The sequence below is a fragment of the Piliocolobus tephrosceles genome, chromosome 6 (assembly GCF_002776525.5).
Source record: "Piliocolobus tephrosceles isolate RC106 chromosome 6, ASM277652v3, whole genome shotgun sequence".
Lineage (NCBI taxonomy): Eukaryota > Metazoa > Chordata > Mammalia > Primates > Cercopithecidae > Piliocolobus > Piliocolobus tephrosceles.
In genome coordinates, this window is record NC_045439.1 from 45,264,267 (window position 1) to 45,280,704 (window position 16,438).

A 16,438-nucleotide genomic window follows, 5' to 3' on the forward strand; every position below is an offset into this window, starting at 1 on the left:
GTATGGCAATACATTCCTTCAAAGTCCATAAGGACTCTGAATGACTAAATCACAAAAGAAGACTCAACCCCTGAGATACTGCTAGAAAGAAAGCTGATTGGCCAAAAACATCCCAGATTAGGGAGAAATAAACCTTTCTTATGTGAATCAACTGACATTTTGGGTTATTACAACAGGTAACATTACCTCAACTAATACAGAATTTTAAAATTGTTTAAAAATTGTCACAGAATCATCTATGGAATTTTTTCTCTATGCTTTTCTGTTTGGGGGATGTCAGCCATGTTTTGAGTGCTATGTAGGTGTCTGAATATAATAGCTCAGCTCCCTCTACTTCTAGCTTGTTGCATCTGAGCCTTGCAAACTTACGAGAACTGGGTATTCATAGAGGGGAAAGTGTTCTGGACAAGAGCTTCTCTAATGAGGAATTGCATACACTTTTCTACATGAACACCTACACTTTGCATTTTGCCTTCTCAGAATCCTCTTTAGATGCAATTTAATTAATTCAGGTGATCCTTACATTTATACAGCTCCTTACCTGATGTTCAAGCCAGCATTTGAACTGATATATGTTGATTTGTATATGTGTTCACCATAAAAGCCTACAGCACCCTGAAACCAAATGAACTGTATGGATCATACATGTAATGCTTATAGTTCTAAAATATATGTCTGCAGTTGGTATGGTTTTGAAGTTAATGGTTTTTGTATATACTAAAATAAGCAGTATCATCCAGGCCCATAAGATTTGCATGTTGATGCTGCAAAACTGTATCCTTTTTTAACATAAAAAATTTTCACACATGTACATATAAGCCATCTGCTAAAACTTTATTGATAAAACCAGTAGCAGCAGTTTTACAAAATTGGAATGATTTTCAGTTTTCATGAACTATCATGAATTCAGTTGCAGCAGACATTTTATACAAACTGGGGCTAATGCTTCTTCTATGTTTCTGTTTTAAACAAAAAGCAATTAGAATTTATCCTCATGCATTTAAATATCTAATACAGAAATAGTGTTTAGACTGCATAAAATATGCTTTCCAACATCACTGTGAGACTGAACATCTGCCTTAAGTATTATTTGCACAAGAAAAACAGTATAATTCTTCTAATCATGAATTTATTCCTTGTCACAGGTAAAGTTTTACATTTTCTAACATTTTCAAAGGGCGTTTCTAACAAAAAAGTATTGACATTCAAAATTTCACTGATTGGTCTTGTTTAAACACAATACATAATAGTGGATAGTAATACATTAAAACCATTATTATGAAATCTTAAAGACTACAAAAGGTAGAAAGGTATTCTAGTTTTTAACAATTAAAAAACTTCCACACCTTTTCCTATACACAAATTATCCACTGATAGAAGTAAATTTAGAAATAGGATGGGACATTACATTCTACAGCTGTTTGTTCTGGTAACAGCTAGTGATACATTCATGCTTCTTTAATAAGAGACACCATGAATCAATAAGTCATACTATGAGAAACACAAAGACACCCACATGGAATGTTCTGAAGATTGTCAGAAGTTTCTAAAATAAGGGTTCAATTCTTCTGTGGAGAAATTCTTTTTCTCTCTCTCTCTCTCTCTCTCGAACCTCTGGACCACAGAGGAATTCTCTACTGGAAAACTAGAGGAGGAACTATAATAGCATCCGGGTCTGAAAATGCCTGTGAAACACTGGAAGAGGACTGGGTGGCTTCTACCTTACAACTAACAAAACTGGCCAGGAACAATCAATTTGCCAAGAAATTCTTCTAGTGACTTAGAAATCCAGAGGAAAACCAGATTTTATACTAAACCATGTTATACTTAACTATCCACAAAAATGAAATTTATAAAATTATTGACTGTCTTTGACAACCACCAAAATTCAGCACAGTCTAGTACATATCAATAATGTATTAAAGTAAGCACAGAATAGAAAAAGTACATGTTTACAAGGTTAATACATCTTCAGCATCCAGCTGTGAGTAGAATAGTAATACAAAGCACATTCCCTGCTAAGAACAGTGTACTCCATGTAGGGTAAAATCTCCTGAAAATCTCCTAAAATAGTTACATATGTTCAAAATGAATGAATCATTCACATTTACATTTTTTTCATGAAAGTTCTTCAAGGACACCCATCAAAAGTTGAGATATAAAGGAAAACCAATAAAATATTTTAGAACAACAGAGCTGCACACAGTATGCATATGGTGAAACATAAATGTGTGAATATGAACAACTGTTTCAGATGCCATATGAAGACCAAAAATATTGAGAAAGTCAGATTTATCTTGCACTGTGAACACAAATAAAATATTGCTATGAAATCTTGGATGTACCTTAAAAATGATGTTTTAAATCTTTACTTTTTCTGGGAGACAATAAAAGGGCGTTTATGAAGAAAATGATTATATGAGTGAGGAAAGTCACTTGGGAGGGGAGAGATGGGGCCAGATTGATTCTTCAAAACAAAAATGATAAAGTAGATTGAAGGACCTTTTTTGGCAGGGGAAGAATTTTTCTAAGTACTGTATTCAAATCCACTATACATTATATTCCATGTAATACTTTGCCTGTATTCAAAGTCAGATTGTTCTAAAGAAAGGTCTGCATTCTACTCAAAGGTTGGTGAACTGGCTGAAAACGTGGATTTGCAATTTGTTATATGATCAGTGTTTGAACAAAAAAATTAGAGTCCAATTTTTCTAGCATCTCAGAGACAGAGCGGCTAAAGACCATTCAACTATAACTTGTATTCTAACAAATTACTGACATTCTATGAATATGGCCCACTGATTGGCAGAGCTCTAAAAGTGTCAATTACTTTGATATATTGACATAAAGAGTTGATATGACCTTCATATAAAAATAACAAACTATCCTACAGTCTTCAAAAACACTGCAAGTCTTCAAAAATTCAGCAAAATGTCTTTCCATCTATCATCTTGTCATACTTATGGCCATGATATATAGTGGAGTCTCAAAATTTTCATTATATTAATGAAGGAATGAATGAATCCTGTTCCTACAACCACTTGGTAAAAATAGGTAAAATGAGTATTATTATTCCCATCTGATAGATGCAACAATGAAGGCTTGAAGAAATTGTGACTTGATATTTTAGAGCTCATTAGTGGAAGATTTGATATGAGAACACAGGCCTCATCAACTTTAATCCAATATTCTTTACACAACTATACCTTTATCTCTGGAATAATGCCAGGTTCTGCAAGTTGCTATAGCTACAAAGCAAAGGGCAGTCAGAAGACATATAGTCTCAAAATGTTTCTCAGATACAAATCATTGGCCAGGACTCCCCCTTCACCCGGAGTGACTATCAGTGTTATCTTTCCAACACCCATCTACTTGTTCATGCAACCTATACATTAGCATGGGTTATCTTTTCATTCAGAATTCAGAGCTGCTGTGTGAGCCAGATGCTTACATACCATTTTTAATTGATTTGTACAATTAACTATGATGGGGCACAATCACAAAGTTTCCTTTCTCTTGGCAGGAGTGGTAAATGTAAAGTCATATAAACTAGCAACAGAAGGTGATTTTCTATCAAGAATCAGTAATAACACAATTAGCACTTTTTATCAACAGATATTTAACTCATTGCTCAACAAAAGAAGACAATACAGAGTCACTAAATTTGGGATCACGTCTTCAAAACCTTCAGAACTTTTGGTTTAGATTCCAATGGAGGGAAAAACTCGTAGATAGGGTAATATAAATTATGAAATTATTAGATTTTTTTCATAAATCTCCTCCTCCAATGTAAAACAAGCTCAATATCATATAGGTGAAATTTATTCTAGACCGGAAGTTGCTACATTTTATTTGATGGATCATATAAAATATATGAAGCCTTTCCTGAGAGCATGCACTTTAATAAAATTTGCCATAGCAACTGGAACTAGAAATAAAAGCAAATAGGTCATAAACGGTGATACAACCAGACAATGAAATATTATTCAGCACTTAAAATAAATGAACTATCAAGCCCTAAAAAGACATGAAAACTTACATGACCATCCCTAAGTGAAAAAAAAAAAACAATCTGAAAAGGCTACATACTGTATGACATTCTGGAAAAGGCAAAACTATGGGGACAGTACACAGACCAGTGGATGCCAGGGCTTAGGTGGGAGGGAGGAATGAATAGGCAGAGCACAGAGGATTTTTAGGGCAGTGAAAATCTTCTGTATGATACTACAATGATGAACACACGTCACTGTACATTGGTCAAAACCCATAAAATACACAACACCAAGAGTGAACCTTAATATGAACTATGCACTTTGGGTGATAATAATATGTCAATGAAGGTTCATCAGTTGTAACAAGCATACCACCGTGGTATTCAAAATGTTCACAGGGGAGAAGGTTGTGTTTGGAGTATATGAGAACTCTCTATATTTTATGATCAATTTTGCTGTGAACCTAAAACCCTAAAAAATAAAATTTATTAATTTCTTAAAAAGTAGATCTCAAAGACCAGCTTTTGCCTGAAAATGTAGGTCAAATCTTATCCCAATACTGTAACAGAAAATACTGTAACAGAAACCTCTGTCATAATAAAGTACACAAATACTAATTTCTTATTCACAAACTTAAAATCTATACTGAAATTAAGTTTTAAAATTCTGGAAAGGACTTTGTACTTCACAATAAAATTGAATTCGCGGCTGCATTCATATGGTGGCATAATAAAAGACCACATTATAATTTGGTAGAGTTGTGAATTAATAAAGATTATCATAACCCACAAGGAAATATGGCATAATTAGGAAGCTTTGGTCAAGGCATTGGCTATAAGGAACTTGACAAAGAAACACTCTCAAAAAAAGAAACATGGCCCTAGAATGCAACCATCCTAAAATAACTTACATGAAAATATCTTTTAATGTACATGTTCCTCACTTAATCAGAGTTTTTACCGGCAGGCTTCTGATATTTCTTCTTAAACATCAAGGTTTTTATTAAACAAGATATGTACATTTTTTATTATGGACTATCAACTGGGCAACATGAAAAACTTGCTTTCAGTAAGAATTTTTAGGCCACCAAAGATTTCGCATTAATTTGCATGGACTAAGACATGTCTAGTAGAATGATAAACAATCCATTGGAAAAACTCCTGCTTTAAAAATGGGTTGAGTCAAGGAAAAAAGTATTGGTCTATCTGCCAAAGTAGGGACACTCCCAATGTTGACCTTTACCTATTTCATAAGCATACCCCAAATGTATTCAGTTTTTAAGACTAGTTTTAGGCACAGAGAGGTAAGCAGGGCTCTTTGTTTAGGTTGTCACCTCTTTTTCTGGAGGCTACTGTTTCCAGTTCACTCTTTCAAAAAGCAAAGGGTAGCAATGCCTTTGACTATGAAAACACAGAGCTTGTAAGAAATGTGTCAAGTTTGTACAGACCTAGCATTCCAGGGTCTCACTTACTGTCTTGCAAAGGGCATTCAGTATTGAATTATAAAAGTCAAAAATACTAACTATCCTATTTGATGCCATAACGCCTTTCACTGCTGGAATGGAATGATGCATTTCCTCCCCCAGATACAAAACGTATTCATTTATATTGAATGGAAGCATAGACTGACAAACAAGTGTCTCTATTTCTTAATTAGAGACAGGGTAATAACTTTCACCTTCCCTAAATCCTCTGCCATTCAAAGGGGGAAAGAGACAATTACAGAAAAATACATTAAGCCAAACATTCAAGCTTAATAAAATATCTTATTGTTTACCTAGATTACTTATCAGAATCTAGTTTTTATAAAGAATATTTAGAAACAAAAAAAATTGTTAAACTGTTTTATCCAACTGCCATTCTCCAACCCCTAACCCTGAGTCTGGAACATTTACACTTAAAAAAGTCTTGGTTTTTGTGTGTGTGTGTGTGTGTGTGTGTGTGTGTGTTTTTTTTTTTTTTTTTTTTTTTTTTTTTTTTTTTAGATAAAGTCTCACTCTGCTACCCAGGCTGAATGCAGTGGCATGATCACGGCTCACTGCAGCCTCGAGCTCACAGGTTCAAGCGATCCTCCCACCTCCGCTTCCTGAGGAGCTGGGACTATAGGCGCACACTACCATACCCGGCACATTTTTGGTATTTTGTAGAGACAAGATCTCACTATGTTGCCCAGGCTGGTCTAGAAATCCCGGATGCAAGCTGTTCTCCCACCTCAGCCTCCCGAAGTGCTGGGATTACAGGTTTAAGCCACCATGCCCAACCTATAAAGTTCTTTTTGAATGAATAAATTTTGTATAAAACAAACAAACAAACAAAATCCCAGCAACTAGATACTTCCAGGGGGAAATGAAGTAAACAAAAATAATGCATAAATATGGCAATACAATGGGAAGTCAGCCTTTTCATCATCCTCAAAATAAAACTGGTAACACTGTCACTGGAAGGCATGAACTAAAAATTCCCACCGAAAAAGCTTAAGGCAGCATTAGTGAGCAATGGAAAGCAGTTAGCAATTTAGCAGCTTCATTCCAAGAAGGGCCTCAAAGCCCCATGACTGCCTATGAGCTTGTTCTATAAAGCCTCGAGCTGTTTCACAGGTTCCACAGTGGATATAAATAAGGTGATTATTGTCTGTGTGTCTAGGATACAGTTTTGTGACCCAAGGGAAACAAAAACAGTCAAAGCACCATAGGAGAGGAAACTCCCTCTGAGCCTGCAGGCATCCCCAAAGCCCAAACAAAACCCAAATAGGAACTCTTCAGAGAAAACTTTCTATGATGCAGAGAAAAATCAATGTGGAAAAAAATGTCCAAAATGGAAGAGGACAGGCCTGGAGTGTTATCGTTGATTCTTTTTTTAACTCTACACCTGAATATTAGAAGGAACTTTATAAAGCGTATATTCCTGGGTGTCCTCTCATTCTTCTTTAGCAGAATCAAGACTTCAAGCACATTTTTCTATTTTAAAAAACTTCCAAAGGATGATTCTCTGACACCCCCACCCCCACCAATTTCCCATATAATGCAACCAAGGCTCACTGCCAGTCCAAGGCTTCCTAGACGCTTGCCCCAATAAATTCAGCCAATGTTTCACCTTCCAATACTCACAAAAAGGAACTCTACTGTTTATGGCACATAGTTAGACTAACTTAACAATTGTATGTTGGTAAGCATTATTGTATAATGATGACTAACTGCTTCAATGTGCACTCACAGCACTCCAAAGAGATTTTAAGTTTTGTGCCAGCCCAAATAGCACAGGGCTAGACAATGAATAAATTTTGAATTAATGAGAAACAACCTTCACACAATTCTCCAGACTTGATTAGGGGGATGCTCTGAAATCTACCCATGTGGTCAAGAAGAGAAAGTGTGCACCATCTCCCTGGTTAGAACTTCTGGATCATTGTTACTAGAAATCTCCACAGCCTTCTTACCTACCATCTAACTCCTTCACCTTCCCTACATGTTTAATTAGTCCCTGCTAAAGGCCTTAAGCCAAGTGATCCTCCAATGTCTTCATGTTTCTCCTTAGTTGGGATACCTAGGAATCAAAACAATGCTTTGGCAATTTGATTATATCAGGAGTGTTGCCTCGCACTTCCCCATCCCAGAATCATGTTTAGTTTAAAACCACAAGTAGCACATGACTGATTCATGGCACCTGGTTACACTAAACTTGAAGTGGTTTTCTCATGAAGACTTCTCTAGATTAAATGTCAACAAAGATTTTTCTAAATTCTCCAGAAACTCTCCTTTTTACTCAAGGTTTGAATCACTTGAGAACAAGCCACTCTTAAAAACCTTTTAAAAAGTAATATCAACTGAATTTCTTTCATTATGATCTCATAAGGGAAACAGTGATAATTTGTTCTGAATAGAGCATTCCAGTCAAACAGAGAAGCTTTGAGAGCTGTGTTATGAGAATATTTTTAAATGTTTGCCTATCAGGATATAAAATGGATATGCAATGTAGGTTTCAAAGAAAGTGTTATCCATTTTTAAAAGAGTGTCAGTGTAGTATCACATCATTTATTTTACTTTTCTGGATCACAGTTGAAATATGCAGTCAAACTGCCATTGTCACCAACTCTTTTGATGAAGGCGACAAGGTGCCTTGTCCATTTATGAATAAGAGAGCTGGAGACAAGGAGAGGCCTTGTTTGCGATGGATCAAGAGGTACACACAAACCATCAAGGATGTGTACTCCCTGCAAACTAAGGGGATAAATGCAAAGACTTGGTTCTACCACAGTTGGACTCTGTTAAGGCTCAATTTCCTCCACATACCAGGCTTATCTCTGATTAGGCTGTCCAGATGAAGCCTCCTTTATTTACAAATCCAGCCTGGCTTCATGAGCCTATCCTTTTTACAGTATCTGAAAGTCGGTTTTTGTTTTTCTCCAGTGTTACAATAACTTTTGCTAGAAAGAGAAGATACATCTTAAATATTTTCTTCTTCAAGCATGACTGTGAGGAGGAACTATGGAATGCTAACTACACGCCCAGCCCAGCTCTACGTTAGGCACGTTACATCTGTGATTTTACTGATACCTTTTCAGACACCTAATGAGGTAGGTAGTATTTCTATTTTCCAGTTGAAGAAAACAGGACACAGGCCTGCTAAGTAATTTTCTTAAGGCCCCACAGCGGAGTTTCATGTAAACCCAGGCTGGGATCACAGTTTGTGCCAACTTCACTGTGCTATGCCAATCTCATTGTCTTAGGACAGTTTCGTTTCTCTCATCTTTAAATATTTTTCAGAATTCTCCAAGTTTTAGAAAAGTGATAGCTAGTTGATCGGATACGTCTTTTGGTTTATTAGTTTACTCTCCTTGCGTACTGCTCCCTGGAGGATTCTAAATGCATCCAGCACATTTATTTATTCTTTAATTCTTCCATTGGTGTGCTGTATGACCTTTTTATTTTGTTGTAAATGACTTTGCCCAGATGAATAATTTTTAAGATAAAAATACTTTTACCATTTCAGGATTATCTATCATTTGCTTGGTTCTTAGATCAAATAGAATAGAATGTTCTTTAACCACAGTTTCCTCAAAAGTCAAAGGAGATACCACATGCATGTTCTAGTCCTGTTTCTTTATCAGTAAAGAATATACCTCTATCTGGTTTTATGACATTTACAAATAATTCTTTCCTACTCACTTTTCTGCTTTTAATATACTAAGTCCTCTGCTGCAAAAGGATAACCAGGTTTTTAGGAAACCCACAGTGATGTCCACACCGAATCATCAATTAAATCAAATTGGTGGCTATCAGAGGAGCACCTTTATTTAACCTAATGCTAGTTTCTACTTAAATAGTACTTCCTCTGGAAAGAAAGGAATTTTGGTTCTCAGATAAGATCAACTAAAGCACAGTGACTGCCCAAGAGGTAATGATAACTTGTAAAATATTATGAAATCTACACATTGAAAAGGCAGAAGCTGTGTTTCAGGCTCACTGGCACCTAGGACTGTGGAGAATATTGACATTCGATGTCAGTTAATTTTCAATGAAGGATGTCAGAATTAATAGTGCCTAAAGTGAATGACTGTGCAATGCCATACTCTTTTCCCTCTCACAAACATGGTGATGATTCTTTCCCTGATTTCATGCAGGTGGAGTGCCGAGTATAATACATCCAAAGGCATTACAAATTCTTCTTATGTTAGGGAAGGCAAGACACCCCCACCTCCAACAGTTATGCGGCATCAGCAAAAACAGAGTCCAAAACAACTGTGCATCACACTGGGAGCCAGTGAAGGAGAGGGAACGGAGAGCAGGTGTTCGGCTGCCTGGTGAATGGTCCATTTAAAAATTCAACAATAGTCAGAGGGGAACAGGGAGTACAACGGCCACCACCGTAATTGGTGAAATCAGGATTTCTCAATTCAGTGTAAACTCACACCCTAAAAGAAGGCACACTATAAAGCAGATTTCCATCAACCCAGCACATCATTTACTCTTAACAATATTATTTTAAAAGCCTGCTCTTCAGGCAAAATCACTGAAAGACCTACTCAAGCAACAAAAACCAGTGCTGCTTCAATGTCAAATCTCCCTATGAGATATTAATCATTAGCCGGAAGAAATAGGCAAAAGCAGGTTTTTTTCCACTGCAGAACCAACTAATTATCTTTCATAACTCTTTTGAAAACCAAATGTAAAAGCTCAAGTGAAAAACATGTTAAATGCATTTGTGTCTAGACTATGCCAAGAAAATAAGGGAGTTTAAGTGCACAAAATCAAAAGATCTTACTAAACTAGAATTTCAAATCAAGGTAAAAAAAATCAGCCACATATTGTTATATATCTTGTCTTCAGCATTTTAGATTTATACAATCAGCTGAGGGTGAATGTTGCTGTATATTCAAGATGTACATGCATCCTATTTGGTGAGTAGCACCAACATAGTAAAACTATAAAAATAAAAAATGCTTTTCAGGCATTCCCTCCCTTAAAATGCTGCACATTCCTGTAAACTGTATCATAAACAGACCATTGGAAGGCAGATCAAGCACACAAATATCTTCACTATACCAGCAGAAAACCTTCAAAATGGGTGGGTCTTGGGAACAGAAAATGAAGTATAGGTGATTATTGGGTACCATGAAACAAGGATGCAGCAGCAGGAAAATATGAGAAGGAAAAATGCAGGGCTGTCTGTACAATATATACAGATTTTTTTCAAATGTAAATTTTAAAATGAATGCTGCTATTATGTTACTGCATAAAGGAAAGCATAGCGAGGCTGTTCTACTTCCCTTTAAACACAGGGCATAAAGAGATGTGAAAAGCCAATTCTTTGTGCTGCTACTTAATCAATCGCACTCAGTTCTACTCAATGACTTAGCCACGCTGCAAAGACCACTCAGCAGTTAATGGATATAATGCTGGAAAAGCACTCTGAGCTCTCCCAAAGAAAGGTAGGGTAAAAAGCCCAGAGGAGCATGGTTTTATTACATATTCCTAATAACTGAGCAGTCATATATATGAAACTCCCATGACCTGAAAAGTGATTAAGGTATTAATTTATTTGGCACATTCTCATTCTTCCATATGAAATCATTTCATTCAAAGACGGAACCGTGAAAGCATAGTAGAGTTATCCTGTGCCCTAGTCTGGTCTTGTCAGGATAACCATTACACACTGTAAGGAATAAATATGTTCTTCAAGTGTTACAGCCTACGCTTACAATCTGTCAAAACGTGGAGCTGAGGAGGAGTTATGTGTTTTTAACTGTATACAGCCATCACTAGCTATCACTCTTCCCACAGACAGGAAAAAGTCCACAATGAAACATAGAAACTAAAAATAGGTGACTGAGCAATTGCTCAGAAGAGCTGCACATTGAGCGCAGGGATTAAATGTACATACATTCTTTCCCTATTTTTTTATTAAAGCCAATTTAAAGTAATTGAAATTAAGGGCCCAGACCTAAGAATAAGGAAAATAAACATGCACTGCATAAATATGTAAAAGTAAGTCACAAGTAAAATCCCATGCTCATAACCATACAAGATCAGTGTTCTGAGTGGCACATGCCCAGACTGCAAGTAGTGACTAATATATGTTGCTGCAAATGCCATAAAAAATGACAGTTATAGGCACTTCAAATGCTCAAAGAAAAACTTAATGTTATTCCACACAAGCTGAAAATATTTCTCCATTCACAGGTATTATAACATGTTCACTTTGAAGAGTCAATCAAATCAATATTTATTAAAGACCCACGGTGTACAATTCACTATGCTCTAGTGGTGGAAAATACTCAATTTAAAAAGAGCATGATTTACATGCAGTACATTCAAAATATTAATATATGAGTATATATAATTGAACATAGAAAATGTTTAATCCAAAAGAACACCAGAATCAGAAAAATCAATAAATCTATAACTGAAATAGTCTTGTTTTTTGTTTTCTTCTTATTCTGTAAGAACTTACTGGGTGAGAAAGACAGCATAAAAACTTTGAAAGCTACAAGTTTGAAATCTCACATATTCAAAAGGAGACAAGTTGTCTTAAAACAGTAGTTTCTGAACTCTTTTCTTGCTTCAAAATGATTCATCTAACCAAATCTCATAGAAACCACAAAATATAAGATAAAAGAGGTATTTAATTAATACAAATTTATTTTAAAAGTGCTAGTTTATAATATTTACTCATTAGGTAAATAGGTTTCTTTGATAAAGAGAAAAATGTGAAATAAGAGTTTATGGATTAGAGTTAGATTCTTCTATGAGGCTCAGCATCTGATTCATTTCTATATTTTGAAGTTTTTTGTACCATATTAAGAAAATTCTGATTCATCCACCTAAATGGTTGCAAATAGTAACATTTAACAGCTCCCTTGCAATCTCAGGTTACTCTTCAAGCAAACAGAGACAGCAGAAGAAGCTTCACCCCATACCCTGAACCAAAATTCAATGATCTATTGGCACAAATTAACTCATCAGTGGTCTTAATTGTGGTCTAACATTTTCCATATGGACATTTCACTGTGTACGTGTGTTTTTAAAATTACAATATTTAAATCCAAATCAAACTATTGAGAAACCCAAAACTCCCACTCACAATGTCCTAGGGGTTACTGGAATCTGTTTTTGAAACCCTGAAACACTTGCCAGGACACACCGACTTGGTGTCAGTAGACAGCAACACAGGTAACCAAGGTGGACACAGCACACAAATGCAGGTTAGCAAACCTAGGATTCCAACAAAGTGTGCCATCTGCATATCTGCTGGCCTTTAGTTTCCTTCATCTCCTCCCAATGATCTTGTTCCTCCTCTCCACTGCTGTTCTGGCCCAGGGCAATCCAGCCAATCATCTCTTTACGCTTCATAGTACGCCTGTTATAAACGGAAATCATCAACGTGACATCAGACAGCTGAAAGAGGGCCACCTGGAAGACAAAGGTCTCCTTATAGACAGGATTGGGCTGACCACGCCGAATGGACGTCTTGCAACGGGACATCTCTTGACCCACAGAATTGAGGAGAAAGAGTTTTCCGTATGTATCTAAGACAAAAAAAAAAAAAAAAAAAAAAAAAGGTGGGGTGGGGATGGTAAGAAACATTAGTGCTCTCTGTTTGGCTAGACTAGTCGTAACATTTATATGGGCTACACATTTCTCCTTTCAACATACTGATCGGTATCCTTAAGCCTGGTTCTTGCTGTTGGGCAACACAGCCTGCATGAATTATTAAGGAAGGGAATTATTACCTTGAGTGCCTAATGTTTCATGTGGCTCACTATCTAGCACACATTGCTGATGTTCATTAGTACCTCTTCGTGCACAGGCTGTATACATACATACACAAGCATATGTGCAATGGTGTTTGTGGGTAGGCACAGTTCTTCATCTATATTTATTTATGTAACAAGATAAATATACACATTTTGCTCTACATGATTTTTTTCATAGTCAAATTTCTATTTTATGCCTGAATTGGAGAATTCTTTTCTCATTCTCTACATATTCGTATGTGTGTGTATGTATGTGTGTGTGAGAGAGAGACAGAAAGACAGAGAGAGACAGACAGACATGGTCTTGCTCTGTTGCCCAGGCTAGGGTGTGGTGGCATGATCACAGCTCACTCCAGCTTTGACTTCTGGGCCCAAAGTGATCCTACCCCATCAACCTCCTGAGTAGCTGGAACTACAGGCATGCACCATCGTGCCCAGCTAATTTTAAAATTTTTTGTAGAAATAGGGTCTCCCTATGTTGCCCGGGCTATCTACATATCCTTTGGACCATCTCATCCACTCCCATATTTTCAATGACATCTGCCAAGTCCATAGGTCTGGCCTCAACTTCTCTCCCAAACTCAAGATTCAACTGAATACTACACTTCTTCTCTTGAAATCCTACACTCTTCTCACACTCAATATGCCCCCAACTGTAAACATTTGCTGTTCCAGTGTTCCCTATCCCTGTGAATAGTAGCATCATTCACCAAATTATCCAAGTCAGAAATCAGGACCTCATTTTTCACAAGACTGACTTCCTCATTCCCAGTTCATCCAATCAGTCACCACGTTCTGTTGATTCTACCTCTCAAACAGTTCCCAAATCTACCCACTTCTTTCCATCCCCAGTGCCTCTGAACTCTGTGTACACTGTAAGCTCAGGTTGCCAGCATTTCTCACCTATATTACCTCATGTTTCCTCACTGACCTCCTAGTCAGGGGACTCCCAGAGCAATCTTTGTAAAATACAGATCCGGCCATGTCACTCTCACTAATAAACACAAACTAAGTCTTTAGTACTTCCCACTAGTCTCAAGATAAAAGCTCAATTTCTTGGTGTAGACTTTCTTCTTTGGCCCTATCTTCTAGTCTCATTGCTTACCACTGCTGCCATTATACACTGCATTCTACTGCATTGAACTTTCTCCTCTCCTCCAACCCAATTTGTTCTTTTCCTCTTTCTCATCTGTACATGCTCCCCATGCTCTGTCATCCGGACCGATATTCAGCCTCATATGACTTTTGTTCATTGCGTTCAGTTTGGATATCACTTTATCTGGGAATATTTGCTGACCCTTCTGACCTTTTTCTCTCACTCCCACCAGTTCAGATAACCCTCTTATAGTCTCCACTAAAACCTAGTTTTAGCCTGTTTCCGCACTTACCACCAGTATTATCACTGCCTATTTACTTGTCTGCAAAGATGCAGTTTTCCAATGGTGGAGAGAGGGATTGCCATATTAACCACTGTACACCTGATGCTTAGCTTGTGCCTACCATGTGCTAGACCTTCAATAAATATTTTGTAATGAATGTTCATGCCTAGTCAGGAAGCTCAACTTTCTTTTTCTTTCGGTCTCAAGTTTTTAAACTTGAGCAATGAAACTAAACCTCTTCATTGTAGAACCCCTCCACTAGAACGCCAGAAAACAGTGACTAGCATCATTATAGAAAGGAAAGAAAGTATTCAAATTTTACCAACATGATCTCCTTTTGCTAAAATTCCTGAATGGGACCATCATAAAATAATTATCTCCTCAATTACATTTTTATTAAAATCAATTTATAAATGTCTTGACCTTGATCTACAAATTTTACTACTAACATGCGCACATTATTCTCCTAAAAAATCAAAATGTTAGGGTGTTTCCCAAATTCTATCATTCTGTACATTCTGTTCAATGCAGGCCGCAAGCTGGTTAGTGTTTATTGCTCATTTTCCCACCTAACGACCAGTCAAACTTTTTAAAGCTTAAACACAGATCTCTGTAATTTACTGTTCTCTCCAAGAGCATTGTAAGATAGGAAACAAATTACAACCTGCAGTTTTCTTTCTGTGTTGATCTTTTTCTATTCCAGTTTGATGTGTTATTTTATGCACTTATCTGCTGAGAAACACAAGGTGTGAAATTACACTTCAGGTGTGAAAACACTTCTCTGTCTCAGAAACAGGGCTCTCTTCTTTTCAAACTGTTCTACAGAAAAAGCTGTCAGAAAACCAACAATGAGGGAGTGGATTTGTGTTTCTGAAGCTGCATAGCTACATGATTTCTGTAGAAAAAGTTCAATCCAGTCACCAAACTGATTGGGCAAGTCTGCTGCCAGGTATAGCAGTGGGAATCGAGTTAATCTTGCAAACAAAAGCATGCTCATTTCACAGAGAGAGCAATTTCAAGCTTTATCCTGCCATAAGATTATTTTCTAATTACGAGAAAGGCCACTTACTACCAAATTACTATCACAGAAGATGGATTGTATGTGCATAACAAGAGAAATAATAATAATCTTATAAGCAATCCAGTCTGAAGACACCAGACAAAAGGAAGGAAAATGTTCATTGTTCTAGTTCAAAAGGGAAACTTCTATTAACACTAACAATGCACCTACTTCTTAACTTCCAGTGCAGAGGCTGTGCCCAGGAAATTTGGCTTCTATGGAATAGTTGGGGAGCATGACCAGGGTCTTTTGGGGTTCAGTGACTTACTCTGATTAACATCAGTCAGAATGAATGGAGAGAGACTCTAGCTAAGTAAATATGCCATTTAAATAAGCTCAGTTTTAGTCTTTGGAAACTGGTAATCGTGGCTACAAAACAATGCTGAGCAATATTTTCTTTTCTGGTGGTGATTCAGAAAGCTTTATAGTATCTTTAGTAACTCAGAACCATTAGCAAAACACTGAATGGGTCATAATCCCTTGACAGCCCTGTCAACTGTTTTACTAGTCACTTGCCTTTTTCTTGCTAAAGGAAGATGCCACTTGTATTACAATATTTATTATAGTACATAATCCCCAAATTATTATGGCACAAAAGTATGTCATTTGGAACTCAGAAGGCATTTTTCCAAAGAAGCAACATGGTACCCAGTAGTTAAACAGCCCCCACAAAATACCTACCCATTTGCAGCATAATTTTCTACCAATTGCTGAGCTGAGTCTTGGCCTGGGGGTCAGAGGAACTATGAATCTCT

At 36.8% G+C, this 16,438-nt stretch overlaps 1 protein-coding gene across 1 annotated transcript in view; it reads right to left on the reverse strand.

The window, feature by feature from the left end:
• Positions 1–11,700: 11,700 nt before the first annotated feature.
• SYT16 (synaptotagmin 16) overlaps positions 11,701–16,438 on the reverse strand; it is a 99,538-nt gene continuing 94,800 nt past the window's right edge. Inside the window, exon 6 of the mRNA XM_023230076.2 lies at positions 11,701–13,016. Coding sequence (XP_023085844.1) covers positions 12,703–13,016 — 314 coding nt within the window. The 3' untranslated portion in view covers positions 11,701–12,702. The remainder of the gene's footprint in view (positions 13,017–16,438) is intronic.